Below are 20,297 nucleotides of genomic sequence, written 5' to 3' on the forward strand. Positions count from 1 at the left end.
CTGTGCCTGAGGGAATATTAATAAATGCTTCTCTTCCTTCCCAATTTTGACATATCCTTTTTAGTAGTGATGGGAACATGCAATGCAGAAAACAGACAATCCATTAGCAGAGACTGTTTCCTTACCTATTAATTACAGTTTAAAGAGCTTTTCGGACATAATGAACACAAGAAATGCAGATATCCTTCTTTCAGTTTTATCAATGAACAGTGCAGTACAATTGTAATTTCTTCCAAGTCTTTTTTTCTGCAGGTAGGATATTGAACCATTGCCTTAACACAAAAGAAAACAAAAAGTAGCAAATGCCTCTCCCCTTTCCTCTGCTTTCATTTTTTTTCCCAAAACTGGCAGAAAACAGAGGTGTGGAAAGATGAGAAAGCCACAGATTTCTGGGAATTGTTGCAATAAACTCTATTTCAGTTCAGCAGTCTGCATTAGGTTTCTGTGTCTTGGGTAGGCAATCATGTAAATCAGATGGCAATTTCCAGCCAAGACCCAGCTGGCAAGGTATAAGTTTTCCAGTATAACTGAGAACTCTATGGGCATTTTGGCTGCCAACAGTCCACCTCCATTAAGGTGACTTGCTGAGTTAGCTGCTAATTGGCTCTATGCAATTAACTTCCAATGCTCATAATCACTGTGATGTCTAAGGTACTTGTAAAACTGATGAATTCGTATGTATGATTTCTCTGAACTGAGGAAATATTACATTTTCCAGATGAAAAGCTGGAACAGAGACAATTATCTGTTAATATTGTTCTACATGTTAGTTTTGGTAACAGTGTTATTATATTAGGCTTTTGTACAGATCAGGGAGTAACAAGTAATCTTCATTCCTTCAAGTCACATAGACAAGGAAGAAAAATAATAAAGGACAGACACAGTCCATTAAAGCAGACAGTGCCATAGTCATTTTGGTGTAGGAAAAAAAAAAAGAAAGGAAGAACAACTTCTAAGGTGTTTGTTCATGTTTAGCCATTGTAGTAGTAGAGTCAAATGCACCTATTTAGTGCATCTAACTAGCATATTAGTTGGCAGACTCTGCCTCAGTCATCTTAACCAAAGCCATCCCAGAAGTCGGTGGCTGAGCCCAGTTGGTTTTAGCCGCATAATCATGCTCTCTCTGGGCAGAAGCAGCACAGAAAAGAAACATTCCTTGCTTTAGCAGGGCCCAAGTCCACCTATTTGCTCACATAACTCTCTCATAGCAAGTTTTCAGTGTATTGGCTTTTTACTAAACACTAGATAAAATGAGTACAGTTGCTTAAGGACCAAGGCCTTCTGCGGTACAGCTTTCTGGGAGCAACTGAGGAAGGTGGCAGCGATATAAAAAGACACTTTTAAAAATACCTTCTTGTCTTTTTAATGTCATTCTCAAGTCATCCCTTAGGATTTGGTATTTATATAACAATATAGACTGTAGCTAAATACTTTTACAGGTTGTCTGTCGGGTTTTTTGTTTATATGTAAGCTACCATAGAAGTTAGCTGACTTTCTTTTTATTTTCTCTCTTCATTACAGCCACAGCAATACCTAAGTGAGCATGTATTTCAAATCAAGTCTATTCACCTACAGCTTAAAATTGGGCATGCAGTAAAGAGCCTACTTGTATTTCTACCCCTAATAATGAACAAAATCTAACACTGTTCTTAAGGTACTAATTTCTGCTAAACGTTGGAATAGAAGGAGAAACTCATGGAGCTAATGATCACGACATTTCCCGCTCCAACTTTCCAGATGTTAATTTTAGAGAAAAAAACCTCAAAAGACTACACACCCATTAAAAGGAAATTAAATACGTTCCTCTGTCACTAGTAGTTGAAATTGGATGAAGAAAACTGAGAAGTAAAATACTTTTTAGCAGATATTTTTAATTTATTCCTTGATTGGTTTTAGAATTGGTCAGATAATGGGTTTTGATTCAATGGACTGTTTAGCCAATAAATTACATTCCTTGTCCAAGGCTACTCAAGTAAGTGTGCTTTATATATGTCTGCTACTTTTACATTTTGAGAGTAGGGTTAAGAAGCCTTCATTTGGTAGAGCTGGCAAAGTGATCTAAATGGATATAAATGTGTGGACAAACCATCTTTTCTGAAAACAACCATATTTTGCTTGAAAATTTCCATTGTGATACAGCATCTGTGAACTTGCCCATCTATCAGATGCCAGTCTTTGATCTTGAACCACTCAGTGAATTCAGTCATAGGCAAAGATCTTAAAGACACTAAGACTCTGCAAGTTATGTGAAATGGCATCAGGTAGGGGGAGATGTGAGAGGTTTCCTGCCAGGAGAGATAGCTACGCCATGAGCATAACCTGTGCTAAACTCAGAAGAAATCTGCCTGGGAAAAAGTATTTAGAAATACCATCCTCACAGGGAAATCTTCAGAGGTTACACTGTCTGAGAAACTAAATTGCCTTGGAGGTAGAAATCTGTAGGAAACCTAGCTTTAGTTTCAGTCTTCACAGATGAGCTTGTTCCCACAAAAAAAAGCATTTTTACAAAAAAGTAATATGCCTGAAAGAAAACTGAACACAAGGCAATATTTGTCTTTGTTAAATTAGATGATGCTGAGTGATTAGTACTATTGTTCAACTCTGCTGTTAACTCTTAGCTGATTTCCTAGTGCTTAATTCCCAGAAAATGTCAAAGAGATTTATGCATGAACTGGGAGTTAAACATAGACTTAAATGCAGTACTGACACAGGAGTTGTATGGCCATATATATTTAATATGAAATATTCTTAATCCAGGCATCAGCAACATCTTTAAGCACACTGAAGGTGAAGGGATGGCTCACATTCCTACAGATCCCTGCAGCCTCGAGCACTATGTTGAATTATGGCTTAGCAAGGGATCAGTATGAGTCTTATCTCTGAATTTGCCAAGTGGGTTGAACCATTGAATTCTGGCTGTGTTGAAAGAAGCCTCAATCAGTTAGTTACTTCTTTTCTGCATCTGGCTTGGCAACCAGTCAAGGAGAACAACAGTGCTCATTTCCTATTCATGTATTATGCACAATTTGCTTTGAATACCTTGTTTATTCTAACACGAAGGCTATATTTTCATTTTATTTTGGTAAAACATTAGTTGGAATATGTGAGAATTGAGGACACTACTCAGCTATCAAGCCACAGATCAATAGACAAAAAGTTTTTAAATGGCTTTGAAACGCCTGCATTGATAAACCTATATCCATTATTCTTCCCTCTGCTACTGGATCAGAAATAATAAATATTTTAAGAATCTCAAAATAGATGGAAGTAGTAATATTGAATAAGCAGAAACTGTTTGCCAGGAGATTAGGCTTTAGTTGGTAGGATTTAAATATGCCTGCCATGTCAAAGCAATGTGACAAGCCAGTGTTTTCATAATGTTCTGATTCTACCTCATAACTTGTTGTGAAAGGATGATGACTGTTGCCAGCTTGCTTTTGTTCTTATTAGTATTTTTGAAGATAAGAAAGTGAAATGGCTCCATTTCAGGAATTAAGTCATTTCTTTGTGCCAAAATACTGACAGGAACTCTTGGTACGGGAAGATAAATTACAGTTCTGACTCCTGCATCACAAAAAAGAACTCAACATTGCTTGAAAGGAGGCTTGCTGTTCAAGCTGGTGTTAACTTCTTTTAACATTGCAGATGTGAATGTCAAGTGAGTTTTCTATGGGAATTTCTGTAATATGAAATGGAACACACTTGAACTCAGGCACTTTGAAGTTCTGATTTAAAAGTCAGGGATAATTTTAGGGAAGGGGAGGTCAAAAGAATCAGCAAGTGGAACACATAGTCCTCAGACAATATTGTAACATCAGTTGTATAGCACTATCTGCTGCTCACATCTAATGGGGTATTTGCCTTGTCTTTGCCACTGATTATTACAGCTCCCTCAAAACTGCACTTGCAGTGCCTTCCCCTTCCTTCTTGTAGATGGTATCTGAACCCCTAGTGAATAGCTCTCTACCCACCTCCATTCTAATCCAAAAAGTCAGCCTTTCCTCTGTGTCCAAAATGGCAAAACTCCCACCCAGGTCCTTACCCAGCACAGCAACAACAGTAGACTCCTCCTAGTACACCTCGTGTGGACCAGCCTTCTCCTGAGCTATCCTGGTCCAGACACTTCTGTCTGCTTCTTGCCTGATTTCTTTCACCTGGACACTCGTGTCCTTATGCGGGTTCTTTCTCTGCTGCAGTAAATACATTTGTTTTCTTACTAGGACAAGACCCTTTGCTGTTTAGTTGAGTTCTTCCTATTAGGACTCATCTTCTATTACCTCTACATGTATTACATGTGCCTTTGCTCTGGCAGGAAGCCCAGCCCTTGTGCCCTCTGTGCCAGGTGGACACACGGGGTCATTTTCCACCCTCCTCACTTCCAAAGCCCTTCTCATGACAGTTGTCCACAGTACTCTGCTCCCTGATGACAGTAGGTAGAAAATGGATGGTGTCTGTCTGGGGCTTCAGTTGTGCTCCTTCCCTGTATTATTGCTTGGTTGCCTACCTTTTACCATCTTCCGTGTATTCATCTTGGATTGGGAGCTCTTTGAGCAGAGACTGGCTATTTCGCAGCTCCTGTGAACACAGTAATGCTTGATCTATGATTGATGCTTCCAAACTGTGCTGTGAGGCTGTATCAACACACCTTACCTGATGGAAAATACTGCTGGCACATGAAGGAAGTGACATGAAAGTCACGACTGAGATAAGAAGTGAAACCATTTGTTACGGATGACTCACAGGCGAACAGGAAAACCAGCCATCAGTATTTCAGAAGAGGAGTCACTGCAAACCTTCACCTCCTCACCTTGCAATAATTCTTACATCATCTGTAGCTATGGGACAGTCCCTTTGCATTACTTTGCACACCTTGTTCTAACTGTTTCAACTGAGAGTAGTTCTTCAAATGGGACAAGCTCCTGGGCAGACATGGTTGAAACCATGAGCAGGAGTTCATTTACTTGCAAAGAAAGTATGTTGAAAATACGGAGTGTAGTCCTTTGCTTTTCCAGTTTAAACAGGGATGCAACAGACATCAAATGAGGATACAATATTGCTGGGAAATCACATATTAAACAGCCCTTTAGTGGAAAAGTGCTGTAACTCCTACCATATCTTACCAAAAAAGCAACAGAAAGAATATAGATATATCCTATATACACAAACAATGCAACACAGCTGTCTTGTAAGCAGGGATTAGTAGCAGGACACTGTTATAGAAACAGCACATATTTTCCCTTGGGAAACTTAAAACGCCACAAATTCAGTCCATTCAAGGCCACAGAGAAACAATGTGCTGCTTATGCTCTTGTTTCCATTCCTAGTTGCTGAGATATTGAAGTTTTTACAAACCAGGTTTCTGTACATTTTCCATTTTGTTCAAAAGCTATGAAGTTCTTGGAGCAGCATCCTTTTTTCCATTCAAAAAAATTAACTAAATGTATTCTTCTCCACATTTACATTTTTATATTTTTCTTACTTGGCTAAACCAAACAACATGAAGTTATTTTCACTCTTCAATGCAAGAGCGTAACTGATGGAGCAATACCATTATGAAATACTTTAGAAAGGGTTTTAGTAGAAAAACACAAGAGATTCATCTTAAACTAGTTTAATCTAAACAATACCATGACAACAGCTGGGGACATAATTTCTGGGAAATACAGATGCAAATTCAAACTGGAAGATAAGATTCAGTGAAATCAATGAGTTGCAGCTGCTGCATCTCACACAGACACTACTACATCTAGCAGCATCTTTCTAGATCAGAGGCAGACTGAGCCCTAAGATAAAGAGCCATGCATCTGTCTTATGGCAAGCTGCAGCTGGATGTTAGGTGGCAACTGAATTCTTCACCGCTCAACTTGCAATTTCTTATTTGTCATTTTTATACTGATTTCTGTGTAGTTCAGATGCCCTTTCCCCTCCCATACATTACCTGTGATTGCCAACTGTGTAACGAAGAAGGTCATTCGAGATTTCCGCTTCCTCCTCCAGGTAGAGAAGAGCACGATGGCATTTCCAGAAATTGTGACAATAAAGAGAATCCAAAGAGTCACCAGCTGCTCTGTCTGCATTAGAGAGAAGGAAAAAAAGCATATCGGTAGGTCAGTCGGTAGTGACTTGGGTTAAACAAGTCAGTTATCCTAGGACAAATGAGATGAGAATGGAAAAAAGGAGTGAAATGTGAGTTTTGCCAATTGATTTCTAATTATTTAGTCTAAAAGATACTCTTGTTCTTCCAGAAAAATCCTTAACATGCATCACTGCTGGTGATGTTCATTCCAGTTTAATTTGCAGTGGCTGCATATTACTTTTATCTTCACAAAACCACTTGCAGTGTCTGTGTTAGGCACTTAACACTAAAATGAGAGGCAGCCCTCAGTTTTCTCGTGTTGCTCCAGCAAGCTGTGAAATAACCAGCTGCCTCACTTTGTAAGGAGTATTGATAGATGGGCTCCTTTGGAGAAATGGGGGAAATAAATACTTCTCTCCTTCCCAGCTCCAGCGAGTCTGGGTCATCCACAAGCCCTACAAAATTCAGACATCCACTCCATGATCTAGATGTGCACCAAGATTGAAAGGAAAGCGTGACCCACTGTAAGGAGAAGTAAAATTGTGTAGCGAGCGATACGTGATGACCAAACGTCCCCTAGTGGTAGTGTGTAGAAGGAAAAGAAAGTAAGAAAAAAAAGTTATTTGCGCTGTAAAAGCATCAGGATCCTCTGGCTGCAAGATCAAGAACATACGTATCCATTTTCGCTTGTTTTGTGAGTACACACTCAATCTCCTCCTGCCCTTTTGGCCTACTGACGCCCATTTTGTCCTTTCTAGATGCAGGACAGTTATTTTTCAGCGCTCACTCTGTAGGTTTCCCCTCGCCATGTGAGAGTGAGAAGTTTATGTTCCCCCATAAGCAGCCAGACAGCTCTGATGCCTGAGAAGCACTGAGTCTGGTGAGCGTGGGGTCAGCTGGGAGAAAATATTCTGCCTTTCTGCAAAATTCTCACTTATAAAAAAAAAAAACTGTGCTGTGTAAAGCCGCATGTGGTGGCACGGAGGAAGATGGTTCTGCTGCTTTTCTGCACAGATGAGTAGGAGAGGGGATTTTTCACAGTAAAAGTTAGGTTTGAAGGGCATAGAGCAGCAGAGCTCAGGAAAAAAAAAATCCTAATGTATCCAGCAGTGAAACCTTTTCTAGGTGTTTGCAAATCTCTTCAGAATTTCTTGGAAACAAATTTCCTTCAAAATGTGTGGCAGAGGCATGGTGGAACTATTTTTATGGAGATGCTGTGCTTTGTACAGGAATTGGAAGAAAGTGTGTTTTTGGAAAGGAATTAAAATCTTAAAAGGTAAGATTTCACATCACTTTTGTCCTTGGAATCAGTGGGTTGTCCTCAGGGTTTGGTTTGTCTTTCCCATTTCAGGAAAGATCTTTCACACATGAAGAAAACAAAGGGGCAAGACTTGTTCCCATTTTCTCCTGTATAAAATCAGGAGCGCATTTTCTTGAAAGAAATTCTGTACTCCTATATTATACTGATGTGGGTACAAACAGAACAAGGATCTGACACTCAAATCTTCTTCTGATTCCCACAGAAGAAATACTTGTGGAGCAACAGACACTGTGTTAGGGGGGTGTTTCCCCACCACAGGGGTGCAGCACATATGGTCGGTTTAAATCCCCTCTTGCCAGGTTAAGAAGCAGTGCTTAACAATTCAGCAATTTTAGGCTAAGGCTCTATGGAAATGTATACTTAAACCAGACTACAAAGGCAACCTAAAAGGTGCAAAAGCTGAATATAGGAGAGGTATGCTTGAAAGACCATAGACAAAGGAATAAAGCCAAAGTTTCTATTAATCTATTTGTGGTAGCTGCCACTCAGAGAGAAGAGAAAAAGACCTCATTCTTGGGGATTAGGGAGCTATAACAATAGGCAACTTAAATGACTGCAGGCTTTCTCAGTCTGTGTTAGCTTGCAGAATGAAAACTTCTGTGGTCATTAATGGGATGCCCACCGTGATAAAGGCCTTTGTGAAGGCTAGGATTAGAATTCAAAATTATCTTGATTGATGAATTGGAAACTGGACAAAACCCAAGATGCTGTTCAACAAAGGAGAAGTGCAGGACTGTGGATGTAATCACATTGGGCTGGGCAAGCCTTCAATAAATCCCCCCCACATGCAGCACGTAAAGTGCCCCACAAGTGGAACATGATTTAATAATGTCACCCTATCATGAGAGCGACAACCACCATCATGGGATCAACACTAGTCTCACATGCCTCGGCTCTACTCCTTCCACAGTACCCAGCAGCTGTACTATGCCCACTCCTGGGCACCATGCTTCAAGAGGGACACAGAGCAATGAGTTGACAGCAGTCTAGAGGATATAGCCAGGTGAAAAGACTGACTGTATGAAGTTGCTTAATCTAGCAAAAAGCAGACTGCAGGAAAATAGGAACATAGCCTTGAAGACACAAAAAGACTATGTAAAAAAGGAGAGGAATAATCTCTTATTCAGATTCACAGACTGGCCAAAAATTGGTGAACCAAAACTACAGCACAGAATTCAAGTTGATAATTTTAAAAATTTCACTTTAAAATATATCATATGTATATATAGATTGCTTGAGTCAGTGAAACCTCCATCTGTGAAGGTCTTAAAAATAGCTATTGGGTTAGAGAGATAGCTGGTTGATCCTTGAACTTCACTCCAGCTGCATTTTCTATCATTTTGTTTTATTCATCACCTTAAGGTTGCTAAGACATAGAGGTATTTTATTTCCTGTCTTGTTTGTTCATCAAGCAAAAATCCTCTTTTTGTAACAATCTTCAGCAAGGTGATTTACAAGAAACATTGTTTAATAATGTTGTGCAAACATCACAGGCATAAAGAGGAAAGATAATAACATCTCCTAACCCCCCGTGTAGAAGCTTTAGGCAAGGGCTGCTTTTGCAGTGGGCATTGCTAACTACATTACATGAGAAGAGATCAGTGTCATACATCAGTTCTTTTAGATCAGAAAAACTAGAGGTTCTGGTGACCTAATTATGGTCACAGAACAAATCAAAGTCAAGAGGATTTCCTTGGCTTGTCTACAACTTTTGCATGCGCTGCTATTCCACGAGACTGCTGTGTCTGGAGCATGAAGTGCTTGACATCTGGAGTGCATATTCACATTTTGCTAATTTGCTTTAAGATTAAAACCAGTTTTAGTCAATGAAGCAAGTCTCTTCATGGGTGAAATGTAAGCCAGAAAACCTGTCTGAAGATTGTGTGCATTTTCATTTGCTTGTAGAAGAGGCTTGTTATTTTGTCTCTGACAAAATTTCTGAATCCATAGGCTGCGATAAGTCTAGCAAAAGATGTATTCTGCTTTATATTTGAGACAAAGATCATCCCTGCGAGCAGCTTTAATCAAGACCATAATTAAATCCTTTCAGAGCCATTGGGACACATATTGGTGCCATGATGCCATCCCTCCTACCAGTTCTCCCCAGACAACTTCCTTGCTTACTCATTTCTCAGGATTTGTATCCCCTTTGTTGGGGGTCACCAGTTGCGGCTGGGGAACAGGGATATACCTGATAGCCCATCTCAATGGAGGTGCTGTTGCTCATGTCTTGAGGTGCAGAAGACTTTGCCTGATATCAGAGCAATTGCCTAACAGAAGGAAAGGTTCAACTATCAATGGACAAAGCATGTTTGTCCTTGAACGGGAACCTAACACGGAACAGTTTTGTTCTAGCTGCTGAGGCTGGTTGGGAAACAGCCTGGAAAAAATAGGTTGCCAGGTAAGAAATGAGCAAATAAACAGAAAAAGAGAGGGAGAGGTAGTCCATTCCTGATGTGGCTGGCTGGCCTCTTAATGTGAGGTGAGGAGGCATATAATGAATTCATGTCCTTGCTGACCTGGTGCCTTCCTGCTCCATGTCCTTGGTCACCTGGGTGAAGAAGAGGAACTGATCTCTCATATCAGAGGTCAGTAGTGGCTTAAGTCTCTGAACAGCTTCTTCTTGCCAGTTGGTTAAATTCTGGGAGTATGCAAACGGTCTTACTGCTTGCCTTTGGTATATTTTAAAATTTATGTTTCTAGCATAGCCTATTGCAGTAATTGAGATTGTAGGAGAGATGTAATCACAGAGAAAGCCAAACAATTTTGTAAGGATGTTCTTCTCAACATGTAAGAAGAACACATAAACCTCCTTGCTAAATTGGGGAACTGTCATGCTCAGTCAGGTTCACCAGTAGTAGATTGCATTGTGCTTTCTTAAAGGAGGGGAAAAAAAAAAAGCGAAAAGTCTTTTCTCACCCTCTGAAATAATCACTTTAATTGCAGGCCATGCAAGAAAATAGAGATGTCTAGATTTGCATTTTTTTTGACCTTGCTGTAGAAGATCTGGAGTCTTGAACTTTCAATACTGAAAATGTTCTGGACAGATTTGCTATTTTAACAGCCCCCATTTAGGATGGGGAAAAAAAAAAGAAAACAAACAAAAGAAAACAAACCAAACAAAAACCCCAGGAAGATTAATTTTCCTGAGGCAGACAGGTGCCGTGCAGCTTCACTGATTGCAGTCAGGGATTTATAGTCAGTTTATGTCTAAGGCAAATTGTACTTTGGACACTGAAAGAAATCAAAGAAAGACACTCATCGGTACAATTTAATTAAGGAGTCTTAAAGATACTGGCACAACCTCTGACACAATTCATAAAGTTTTTTAAAATAAATAAACAAAGCAAAAATAAATAAAACCCCCTCTATCTCATACTGCCAGATTCCTCCACAGCAGAAACCCTATGGGAGCCTTGTGGGGTCTAACTGCTGCCTACAATTATCCAACGGGAGGGTCCAGAGAAGATGGAGCCAGGTCCTTCTCAGAAGTGTACAATGAAAAGACAGGAGGCCACCAGTAAGAGTTGTAACATGGGACATTTTGATTAGATACTAGGAAAAAAATGTTCATTGTGAGGGTGGTCAAACACTGGGATGGGAGCCCAGAGAGGCTGCGGGATTTCCATCCCTGGAGATATTAAAAACTTGAGTGGATGCTGCCCTGAACAATCTGGCATAGTTTGAATTTGCTTTTGAGGGGTTGGCGCAGGTGACCTCCAGAAGTCCTTCCCTACCTGAATTATTATGCACACACAAGTATGCATAAGACCTATTTTCTTAAGGAATGAACTTAAAACTAGAAGAAACTTATACAGATGTAAACAGATGAGCGCTTTGCCCAAGTTGTATATTATTTATTGTATCATAGAAACATGAACAACTCAGATCTTTGTGGGAATCTTTATGTAAATTAAAATTCACCCTGCAAGTAAAGAATATGGGTGTAAAGGCTGCTGGCATGGAAATGACACAAACATATTAGTCTTGGGAAAAAGGACTTAAAAGTATAAGATGGTACTTGTCTTATGCTTACATGGAGGCCTGAGATGAAGAATTTCTGCCAGGGTGTGATCAGCTTAAACAATGAGCTGTCAGAAGTAAAGTCACTGAAGGGATCATGACGATTGTTATTTTTACCAGCTACAAAACAAAACTTCTTTAATACATAAAAAAGAACAAACTCGGTTAAAGTGCCAGCCGGAAACATCCATATTTCTTCTTGTGTCGAAACTTTCAACACAATTTGAGTTGTGGGGAAAAAAAAACAACTAACAGAAAACTGCTTGAAGATAAGCTGTAGGTGGATTACACATACTTTAGTTGTAGACAGCAGTTCTGACTGCCAAGAAGGAACACAGTAAGGGGCACCAAATATCTTACAAAAAGAGGGACAGTGGACAGAATAGTTAGAAGTAAGCTTCATACAGTCAATGTTAGTCACCTGAATGTGAAAGTTCAGATGCTTGATTCAAGCCAGCTCCTAATGTTCAAGAAAAGCTGCAAAAATGGCTGGATGACTCTTGATTCATTTGCTGATAGGCCTTGTCTCAGTAAGAAAGAAACAGGCTAACAACTGGGAAGATCACAGAAATCTTATGCCCTAGTTGTCACAAGCAGCAGAAATTGTACTGGCCATCCCTGGAATATAAGTGTGTTTTGAAAGAAATTTCGCTATCTAGGAAGGCAAAACTGAGAAGATGTTTCTGTACAGCATTCACTCAAGACGTTCCTGGAAATTTTGGGAAAGCAATTTGACTGACACAGAAAAGCTCCGGGAAAACTCGTGTGACAATAAGAAAGACTGAGAAGAGAGAAAGTTCAAAGCTAACTGTTATATTTTGTCTTTGAAAGTGCTTCCACTATGATTTAATTTGAGAGGAACACAGCTGGGAGAGCAACAAGCCCTCTAGGAGTTGGCTTTTTTTGGTAGCATCACCTGGAATGGAGCCTGATTCAAACTGCATAAATATTAGTGCAGTCCCAGGTTTGCCTCTGGGCCTGCTGCTTTCTCATTTCCATGGCAATGGTCATGCCTGAGAGGTCTCATATCTCCTTCTGCACAGGGGCTGCTTTACTGAGATGATTTCTCGCAGGTTGTCCATGCTATCCTCCCAGCACGTGGCTACAGGTCATTCTGGTGATCCTGGGATGCATTGCCACACAAGGTCTTCACAGCACATCAGAAGTGCTGGCAACAGTCACTTCTCCATAGGTCCTTATGTTTGAAAGAAGGGCACAGCTGGAAGGGACACAAGCTGATGTTTTCTATTCTGCCAGACTTGAGAAGCAGTTTTGCATGAGCTTTTGTCTACATGGTATTGCATTCATAGTCTGTGAATGTTAATGTGTTATGTCGAGGAAAATTCTATACTATTTTTTCCCTTTTAGACTCAGGGAAACAGAGAAGCTGAGGGAGCCTATTCACTAAATCAGGACACTTTCTCATGGAACGGGGTAATTATGTTATTAAAATTACTTTCACTTATTTTTGAAATGTAGCAAAACTGTATCTATCTTTTTTTGTGAATCCCCATTTTTTTTTTAAATGTATTTCTTAGCTCTGACTTCACCATCATGGGTCAGGCAGGGTCCTTTCAGAGCACAACATTTAATGCATATGGATTGCTGCGATCTTTCAAAGCTCAAATTAACAGGTAAACAAACCACCCCCCACCCTTCCCCCAAAATCCTCCTAAGGTGTGCCTGGGATAGAGGGGAAGATTTTCAGTCAATAACAAATGGTAATAATTCAATTTTACTAGCCGATAGTTCACATTCGCCATTCTGCTGTGTTTTGGTACAAGATGGATAATAAATGAGGACACTACTGTTCAGTTATTGCAGGATTTTTTTACCCTAGGAAACTTCCACATAATTAGACAAACAGATATCCCTGATTTTAATAATGAAAGATACATTTTTCATGGTGTACCTATCTATTTTTTCCTAGAACATTTTCAACATGAAGAGATAATATTACGTCACACCATGGTCCATCCATAATTGTATGATTTTGATAACCCTATTTAAAACTGTGAAATGCTGTTTATTCTTAATCACAAAAAGAGGCAAAATGATTAAGTATGCCTAATCTGTACAATTAAAACATCACAAAAAACTGGAGAAATTAATACTTTCTAGGCATATTTATATAGGAGAGGCAGACAGATGGAAACCCTGTGGCCAAATGAATCATGGAGTCAGAAGTATGAGGGTTGCTAGTATAAAACCGCCCAAATCAGTTGGCTCACAGCTACCCCCAGTTGGGCTGTCATACAGCCAGATCACTTCTGTGTTGCATTTAAGCTACTAGATGAAGCCAGGCTGGCCAACAGCACTGCAGCAGCAGTTTCACAAGGATATCAGCTATTACATTCTCATTCTCACTGTAGCATCTTGGGAACAGCAATAGTCATTACAGCATATTGCAGAGACTGCATTCAGGAGTTCCTGACAACTTATTTGTGTTGACTTAATTCTCCTCCTCTCCCCGCACTGAAAGATTGCAAAGTCACTTATGAATTACTTGATATGCTTATTTTTCTAAAATGTATGGTTGCATTTGCAGAGATTGCTCCAGAAATTTGACACCACCCATTATTATTTTTCTGTTATGTATTCAATGATGGGATGGTCTGTGAGGTTTACTTGAAAATCAGAATGAGCAATAGCATAGGCGAATGCTGCCCAGGAGATAAAGACACTCCTGCATTTGGATGAAATGACAGGGACAACAGATTCTCACTTAAACAGGCCCTGAGGATACCTGGAGCCAAATCCTTGTTACCTGATAGTCCTACAAAACAAGTCAATGCAAACCCTCTCTCCACGTGTTGGTCTCCTCAGCTCTTTGCTGGAGATGGTAAGCCCTGACCTTTGTAAAGAGCATTAGGCTCCATGGATAAGCAGCACATGCTCTTAGATTTGTGCTTACTCTGGCATGGCTATGCAGTCCTGTTTAATACCTGAGCTACATGGGCTAAAAACATGCAGGTATGGGGAATGCTACAGTGTGGGGGGAGGACAGTCACAGGCAGAGTCAAACAGTCCTTCCTGAAATGAACTGGGAATTTAGATTATATGTGTAAAATCATTTGTGGTGGATTCGATATGCACATTGTTCCTCCTGAGAGCTCTAACACTTCAGTGTCACTGATGTGGTAATGCTGCACGGCACCAGGACCAGGGCTCATGGGGCCGGAAGGAGGGGGATGTCAACATGTGGACCAGTGACTGGGGTTCCCATCTGGCAGGGGAGAGACTGGGGTTCCCAAACAACCTTGGGTGTAAACAACAAAACCTTTGTGTCCTGCTGCACAGGTGAGGGCTCAACTCTACACATCAGAAAACAAAATAAGAAAATGTACTAGATGATGGAAGTCAGCTCACTCTCCTGGGAGGCAGGAGATGATGGTGGGAACACAGTCTAACCAAGAAAGGAACAGCAGCTGGGACTTTTCTCTTTTTGATCACTCCAACATCTACCCTATTGCATAAAAGTAGGGCATCCCATTTCTTAGCAGACCTCTTAAAAAAAAGATGACCCCGACTCCATCCTCTCCGAGGATAAGCACATGCTCCTATAACTGGAGAAGCTTTGGGGCTGTTGGGGGCCTGGCAAGTGGAGGTGCTTCCTCCAGCCCTGACGAATCATAGAATCATAGAATCATTAAGGTTGGAAAAGACCTTCAAGATCATCAAGTCCAACCATCATCCATGCCCACTAAACAGTGTTCTGGAGTACCTTGTCTACGCACTTTTTGAATACCTCCAGGGATGGGGACTCAACCACTTCCCTGAGCAGCCTGTTCCAATGTCTTACAACCCTCTCAGTAAAGAAATTTTTCCTAATATCCAACCTAAACCTCCCTTGCTGCAACTTGAGGCCATTTCCTCTTGTCCTATCTCCAGCCACCTGACAGAAGAGGCCAGCACCCACCTCACTACAACCCCCCTTCAGGTAGTTGTAGAGAGTGGTAAGGTCTCCCCTCAGCCTCCTTTTCTCCAGGCTAAACAGCCCCAGTTCCCTCAGCCGCTCCTCATAAGACTTGTGCTCCAGGCCCCTCACCAACATGGTTGCCCTTCTCTGGACATGTTCCAGCACCTCAATGTCTTTCCTGTAGTGAGCGGCCCAAAACTGAACACAGTACTCGAGGTGCAGCCTCACCAGTGCCGAATACAGGGGAACAATCACCTCCCTGCTCCTACTGGCCACACTATTTCTGATACAGGCCAGGATGCCGTTGGCCGCCTTGGCCACCTGGGCACACTGCTGGCTCATATTCAGCCAGCTGTCAACCAGCACCCCCAGGTCTTTCTCTGCCGGGCAGCTTTCCAGTCACTCTTCCCCCCAAGCCTGTAGCGCTGCATGGGGTTGTTGTGACCGAAGTGCAGGACCCAGCACTTGGCCTTGTTGAACCTCATGCAATTGGCCTCAGCCCATCCATCCAGCCTGTTCAGATCTCTCTGTAGAGCCTTCCTACCCTCAAGCAGATCGACCCTGCCTCCCAATTTGGTGTCATCTGCAAATTTGCTGAGGGTGCACTCAATCCCCTTGTCTAGATCATTGATAAAGATATTAAACAGAACCGGGCCCAACACCGAGCCCTGGGGAACCCCACTTGTGACCCGCTGCCAACTGGATTTACCTCCATTCACCACAACCCTCTGGGCTCATACATCTGGCCAGTTTTTCACCCAGCAAAGAGTACACTTGTCCAAGCCATGAGACACCAGCTTCTCAAGGAGTATGCCATGGGAGAGTGTCAAAGGCCTTGCTGAAGTCAAGGAAGATAACATCCACAGCCTTTCCCTCATCCACTAGGCGGGTCACCTGGTCATAGAAGGAGATCAGGTTGGTCAAGCAGGACCTGCCTTTTGTAAACCCATGCTGACTGGGCCTGATTCCCTGTTTGTCCTGGACATGCCGCGTGAGCGATCTCAAGACAAACTGTTCCATAATCTTCCCCGGTACCAAGGTCAAGCTGACAGGCCTGTAGTTCCCTGGATCCTCCCTCTGACCTTCTTGGAAATGGGTGTCACATTGGCAAGCATCCAGTCATCAAGCCTCCCAACTGACGAAGCCTCCCAACCTTGTGGACAACCAGGGCAAAGCTATTTTGAGATTTCCTCTTCTCTCCAGACAGCTTTCTGGTTTGCACCTTGTCAGGTTCATAGAGTTAAGATGGTCCTAAAGTGGAAGAAGGCCATGGTTGTTCAGATGACCTCTGTTCTTTTCACATTACTGTATTTGGCAGAGGGCAGTTGACACTCGCATAGAGCCCTTTTATACGTAGATTAAATGAATATGGGGGAGATTGTAAAGGGATGTAGTGAACTCTCCTTTGGCCTAGGAGGTTGGAGCTGTAATTATAACCAATTTGCACATCTGTTCTGAATTTGGTGCCGACACAGCCAACGGGATTTCTTGTGGTTTAAGACAGTAACCTAGCTGGATGCCTCATGTAAAGGCACCCGGGAAGAAATACAGTCTGGATTTTCAGACCACTTGCCATAACACAGCAGCAAGACCTGAACGTAGGTGGGGATGAGCCAGTGCCTTTGCTGTGGGAAACACCAGTTCATCTTGCATGCTGAGTGGTGCATGGGTGCACCCAATCCTGCCCCAAAGGGTGCAACTCTGCATGCTGAGAGCCAGCCTAGTTAGCACACATGGCCACGGCCTCAAAGCAGACTTCTTGGGCAAAGCCTTGGTGAGCAACTGGCCAAGGAGCTACAGTAATGACTACCAGAAGGGAAATGTGCACTCCTCCAAGTGGATGAAATGCTCTGTTTTCCAGCCAAAGAAAAAGAAAAAAAAAGAAGAAATCTAATTGAACTGGCAAAATGCTTTCTAATCTGAAGCAGTGCAGGACTTCTAGTTGTTAAGGTCTGAAGAGGAATAGACAGAAACTCAAATACTTCTGAAAGGGGGAGCAGGGAAGCACTCACAGTTCAGTCTGTAACAGGACTTTCTGGCACTGAAATTCTCTAAGGTGGATTATTTTACTTTTGTCACACTGCTACCACAGTATGACACAGACACTACCTTAGGTGGGTACAGGCTGTCCTTTTGAAGAATGGGAGGAAAAGAAGAAACCAGCACATGGTCTCATAGTTTGAGCAGCATGTGAGATACCCTATGTAGCTGTCATTGGGTAAAATTGTTAAAAAGTCATTAACACAGGAACTGCTCCAGGTACTGGGTGAGTGTCACTCCCTTGTCTCCATTTATTGGCTTAGATCAGGTTTTCCTATGACCACTTTGGTAAGATAGGTTACACCTGCATTTCCCAAGCAAAAATAGTTTGTGTGCTCTGTCTGCATCCTGGCACGCAGGTTCTGGAGTCAACCTGTGCAGTGGCCATTCATCCAGCCTGCCTTTACCATCAGCCATGGGCTACAACATATTTGAAAATCCCAGTAAACAGCCAAAACCCCATTTGTAGCTACATTTTGAGCACTGAGCTCTGGTTTTTAATCCATTCAGCCTATTCCAAGCTGAACCTTTTATTGCTTTAGCTGCTTAACTAGACCCTTGTGAAGAGGAAGGAGATGCTGCTTTGCTTGCTCGGAGGGGCAAGGACACGGCCACAATGTGGGCAGAGGTGGTGGAGGACAGCCAACTGAGTCAGCAGGTATTAGCAGCACCTTCCACATGTGAGCTTTTACAGAGAGCTGAAATTGCTGTCAGGGAGCTCTGTCTTCCCTGAGCCATAGTCATCAGAGCAGGTGTTTTATCCCTCCTTTCCTGCAGCAGCACCAGTTGTCACTTGTCTCCAGAGTCAAAATATTTCCATGCCTATCAACAGCAAGTAATTGATGTGAATCAGTGAACTTCCTTGCAAAGTTCATGCTATATATGCCAAAGCTAGACATACAAGAGAGGAGTGCAAGTCTAATGAGAAGCTCTCAGCTAGCAGAACTAAGTTTCCTTTAGCAATGGACGAACATGCATGACTATCCATGGTTTCCTAATAATTGTAATTTACTCAATCTCTCCTATTAAGGAGCATTGTTCTGCCTGGGGACTTTCTAATCATGGAATTAATTGTCACTTTTACCATTATAAAATACTGCTCCCATGACTTTGTTCAGATTTACAGCCCTAACTGTGGAAAGAACAAAGGAGATAAAGAGAAAGTTNTTAAAAATATTTTGCTTGTTGTTTTAAGAGTCTAACATGGAGAGAAAAAGAAGAGAAAAAAATAATTTTCATACTTGAAATCTTAGATAAAAAAGTACTGTCTTATCAAGAAAAAAAATGTATGTTAAAAGTGTGTTAAAAGAGACCCTCATTAATTAATTGTACAACTACAGATCAACCTTTTCCTTAACAGGTGTGGAAATCTGTTGTAATTCCACTGATTCCACTGGCATTGTGTCAGAGCACTAACAATCTCACAGAAATCAAAATTGCCTTTGAACATATCCCCTTTTACCTAACATATTATCAAATGATGTAAGTGCCTATATCTTTCCAGTCGAAAGTGGTCTCTTTGGTCCTGAGCTGCAGAAGGAATGTCAGGGTACTCCTTGTCAGACTTTTTAATAACTTGAACTTAACTTGTGTAACGTGCCAGAACAGTAAAATAAGTGACACATGGCATGCAGAGTGAAATTAAGCAATGACAACAGGCACAGAAATCTGAAGGAAAGATGAATTTCAGTACCTCTTTCATCTTTTTCCTACATTCACATATTGCAAGGGTGATGGGTTTTTTTTGAGATGAATGAATACACTTCCCATGTCATTTGACAGCATTCACTCCTGAATGATTCATCTGGTGCATTCTTAACAGCAGCCTTCAAGAGACACTGCATCCCCCACTCAAGTTAAAAACAAACAAGCCAATCAACTAATTAGAACCTGTCCCTAATGATCAAAAACCCCCAAAACTAAACAACAAAAAAACCCAACCAACAGAATACTCTCTCACTTGTGTACAATGTTTGTTGCAGCTTGAAAATTGAAAAGAAATCCCTTAGGTCAAGATGATGGCTATAAGAAATTACACAAAAGACATACAGGCTTTTGATTAAAGATGCATGTATAATTACAATACCTCTATAGAAAAACAGTACTGTCCCCTCTTGGAAAGGGATACAATTGGCTAAGACCTGTAAATCTGAACTCTAATTCCTACAACTATTTTGTTTTTCAGTAAATGCCTCACACATGCTGTCCGCTGTTTTTGCAGGGGAAAAAAACCACCAATATCTGGACAAAAAAGTTCAATAATCCTAGTCGCCTCCCTGCAGAGGTGCTGAAAATCCACCAAAGCTGCAAGCGTGTGAGAAAAGTAATGCACGCCTTAAAAGAATACCTTAAAAGAATAGTAAAATGATCCCCGCTCCTCTTCTGCCACCGCTTCAGTGAAAGTCACCGTTTCAGTGCAGGTGACAAGGGTAAGATCCATCCAGCCAGTGCCTCCCTGGGAGCTGCTGCTGGCTTCTGTGGAGCCGACCTCCATCACTGGATTTTGTTCGAGTTGTCTAGGTTTTTGTAAGAGTTAACGCAGCCAGGCTTCTCCTGTAAAAACGCAGCAACAAAACCAGCTTCTCACTGCTCCGCCACTGGCTAGCAGAGGCATTGGACTTCAGTGCTGCTGAGTGATAGGAAAAAAAAAAAAAGCCAAGCTGGCATCATCCCTTTGAGCTTTCCTTTGGTACAACTCTGACAACAGCCATCCACACGGTCCTTCCAGCAGCATGTAAGAAAGTCAGGACACATGGACCCAGCCATGTGCCTTGTGGACTCTGGATTGTCTTGCACCCGAAGTTGTCAGCTCTGGAGTGAGGCACATCTGTAAAAGTATGGACCTCCTCCCTGCATTAAGCTCAGGAGACCGGCTATTCCACTCAGCAGCTTTGCTTACTTACCCCAGCTCAGCCCGC

At 41.7% G+C, this 20,297-nt stretch overlaps 1 protein-coding gene across 1 annotated transcript in view; it reads right to left on the reverse strand.

Annotated features, from left to right (window-relative positions):
- The window catches only part of NPSR1 (neuropeptide S receptor 1), a 59,221-nt gene extending 39,348 nt beyond the window's left edge, over window positions 1-19,873 (reverse strand). Inside the window, exons 1-2 of the mRNA XM_010582824.1 lie at window positions 19,727-19,873; window positions 5,939-6,071 (exon numbers count right to left, since the gene is read on the reverse strand). Of these exons, the coding sequence (XP_010581126.1) occupies window positions 5,939-6,071; window positions 19,727-19,873 (280 nt within the window). The remainder of the gene's footprint in view (window positions 1-5,938; window positions 6,072-19,726) is intronic.
- Between the last annotated feature and the right edge of the window lie 424 nt (window positions 19,874-20,297).

Source organism: Haliaeetus leucocephalus, unplaced genomic scaffold (assembly GCF_000737465.1).
Source record: "Haliaeetus leucocephalus isolate CR32 unplaced genomic scaffold, Haliaeetus_leucocephalus-4.0 Scaffold83, whole genome shotgun sequence".
In the NCBI taxonomy this organism is placed as follows: domain Eukaryota; kingdom Metazoa; phylum Chordata; class Aves; order Accipitriformes; family Accipitridae; genus Haliaeetus; species Haliaeetus leucocephalus.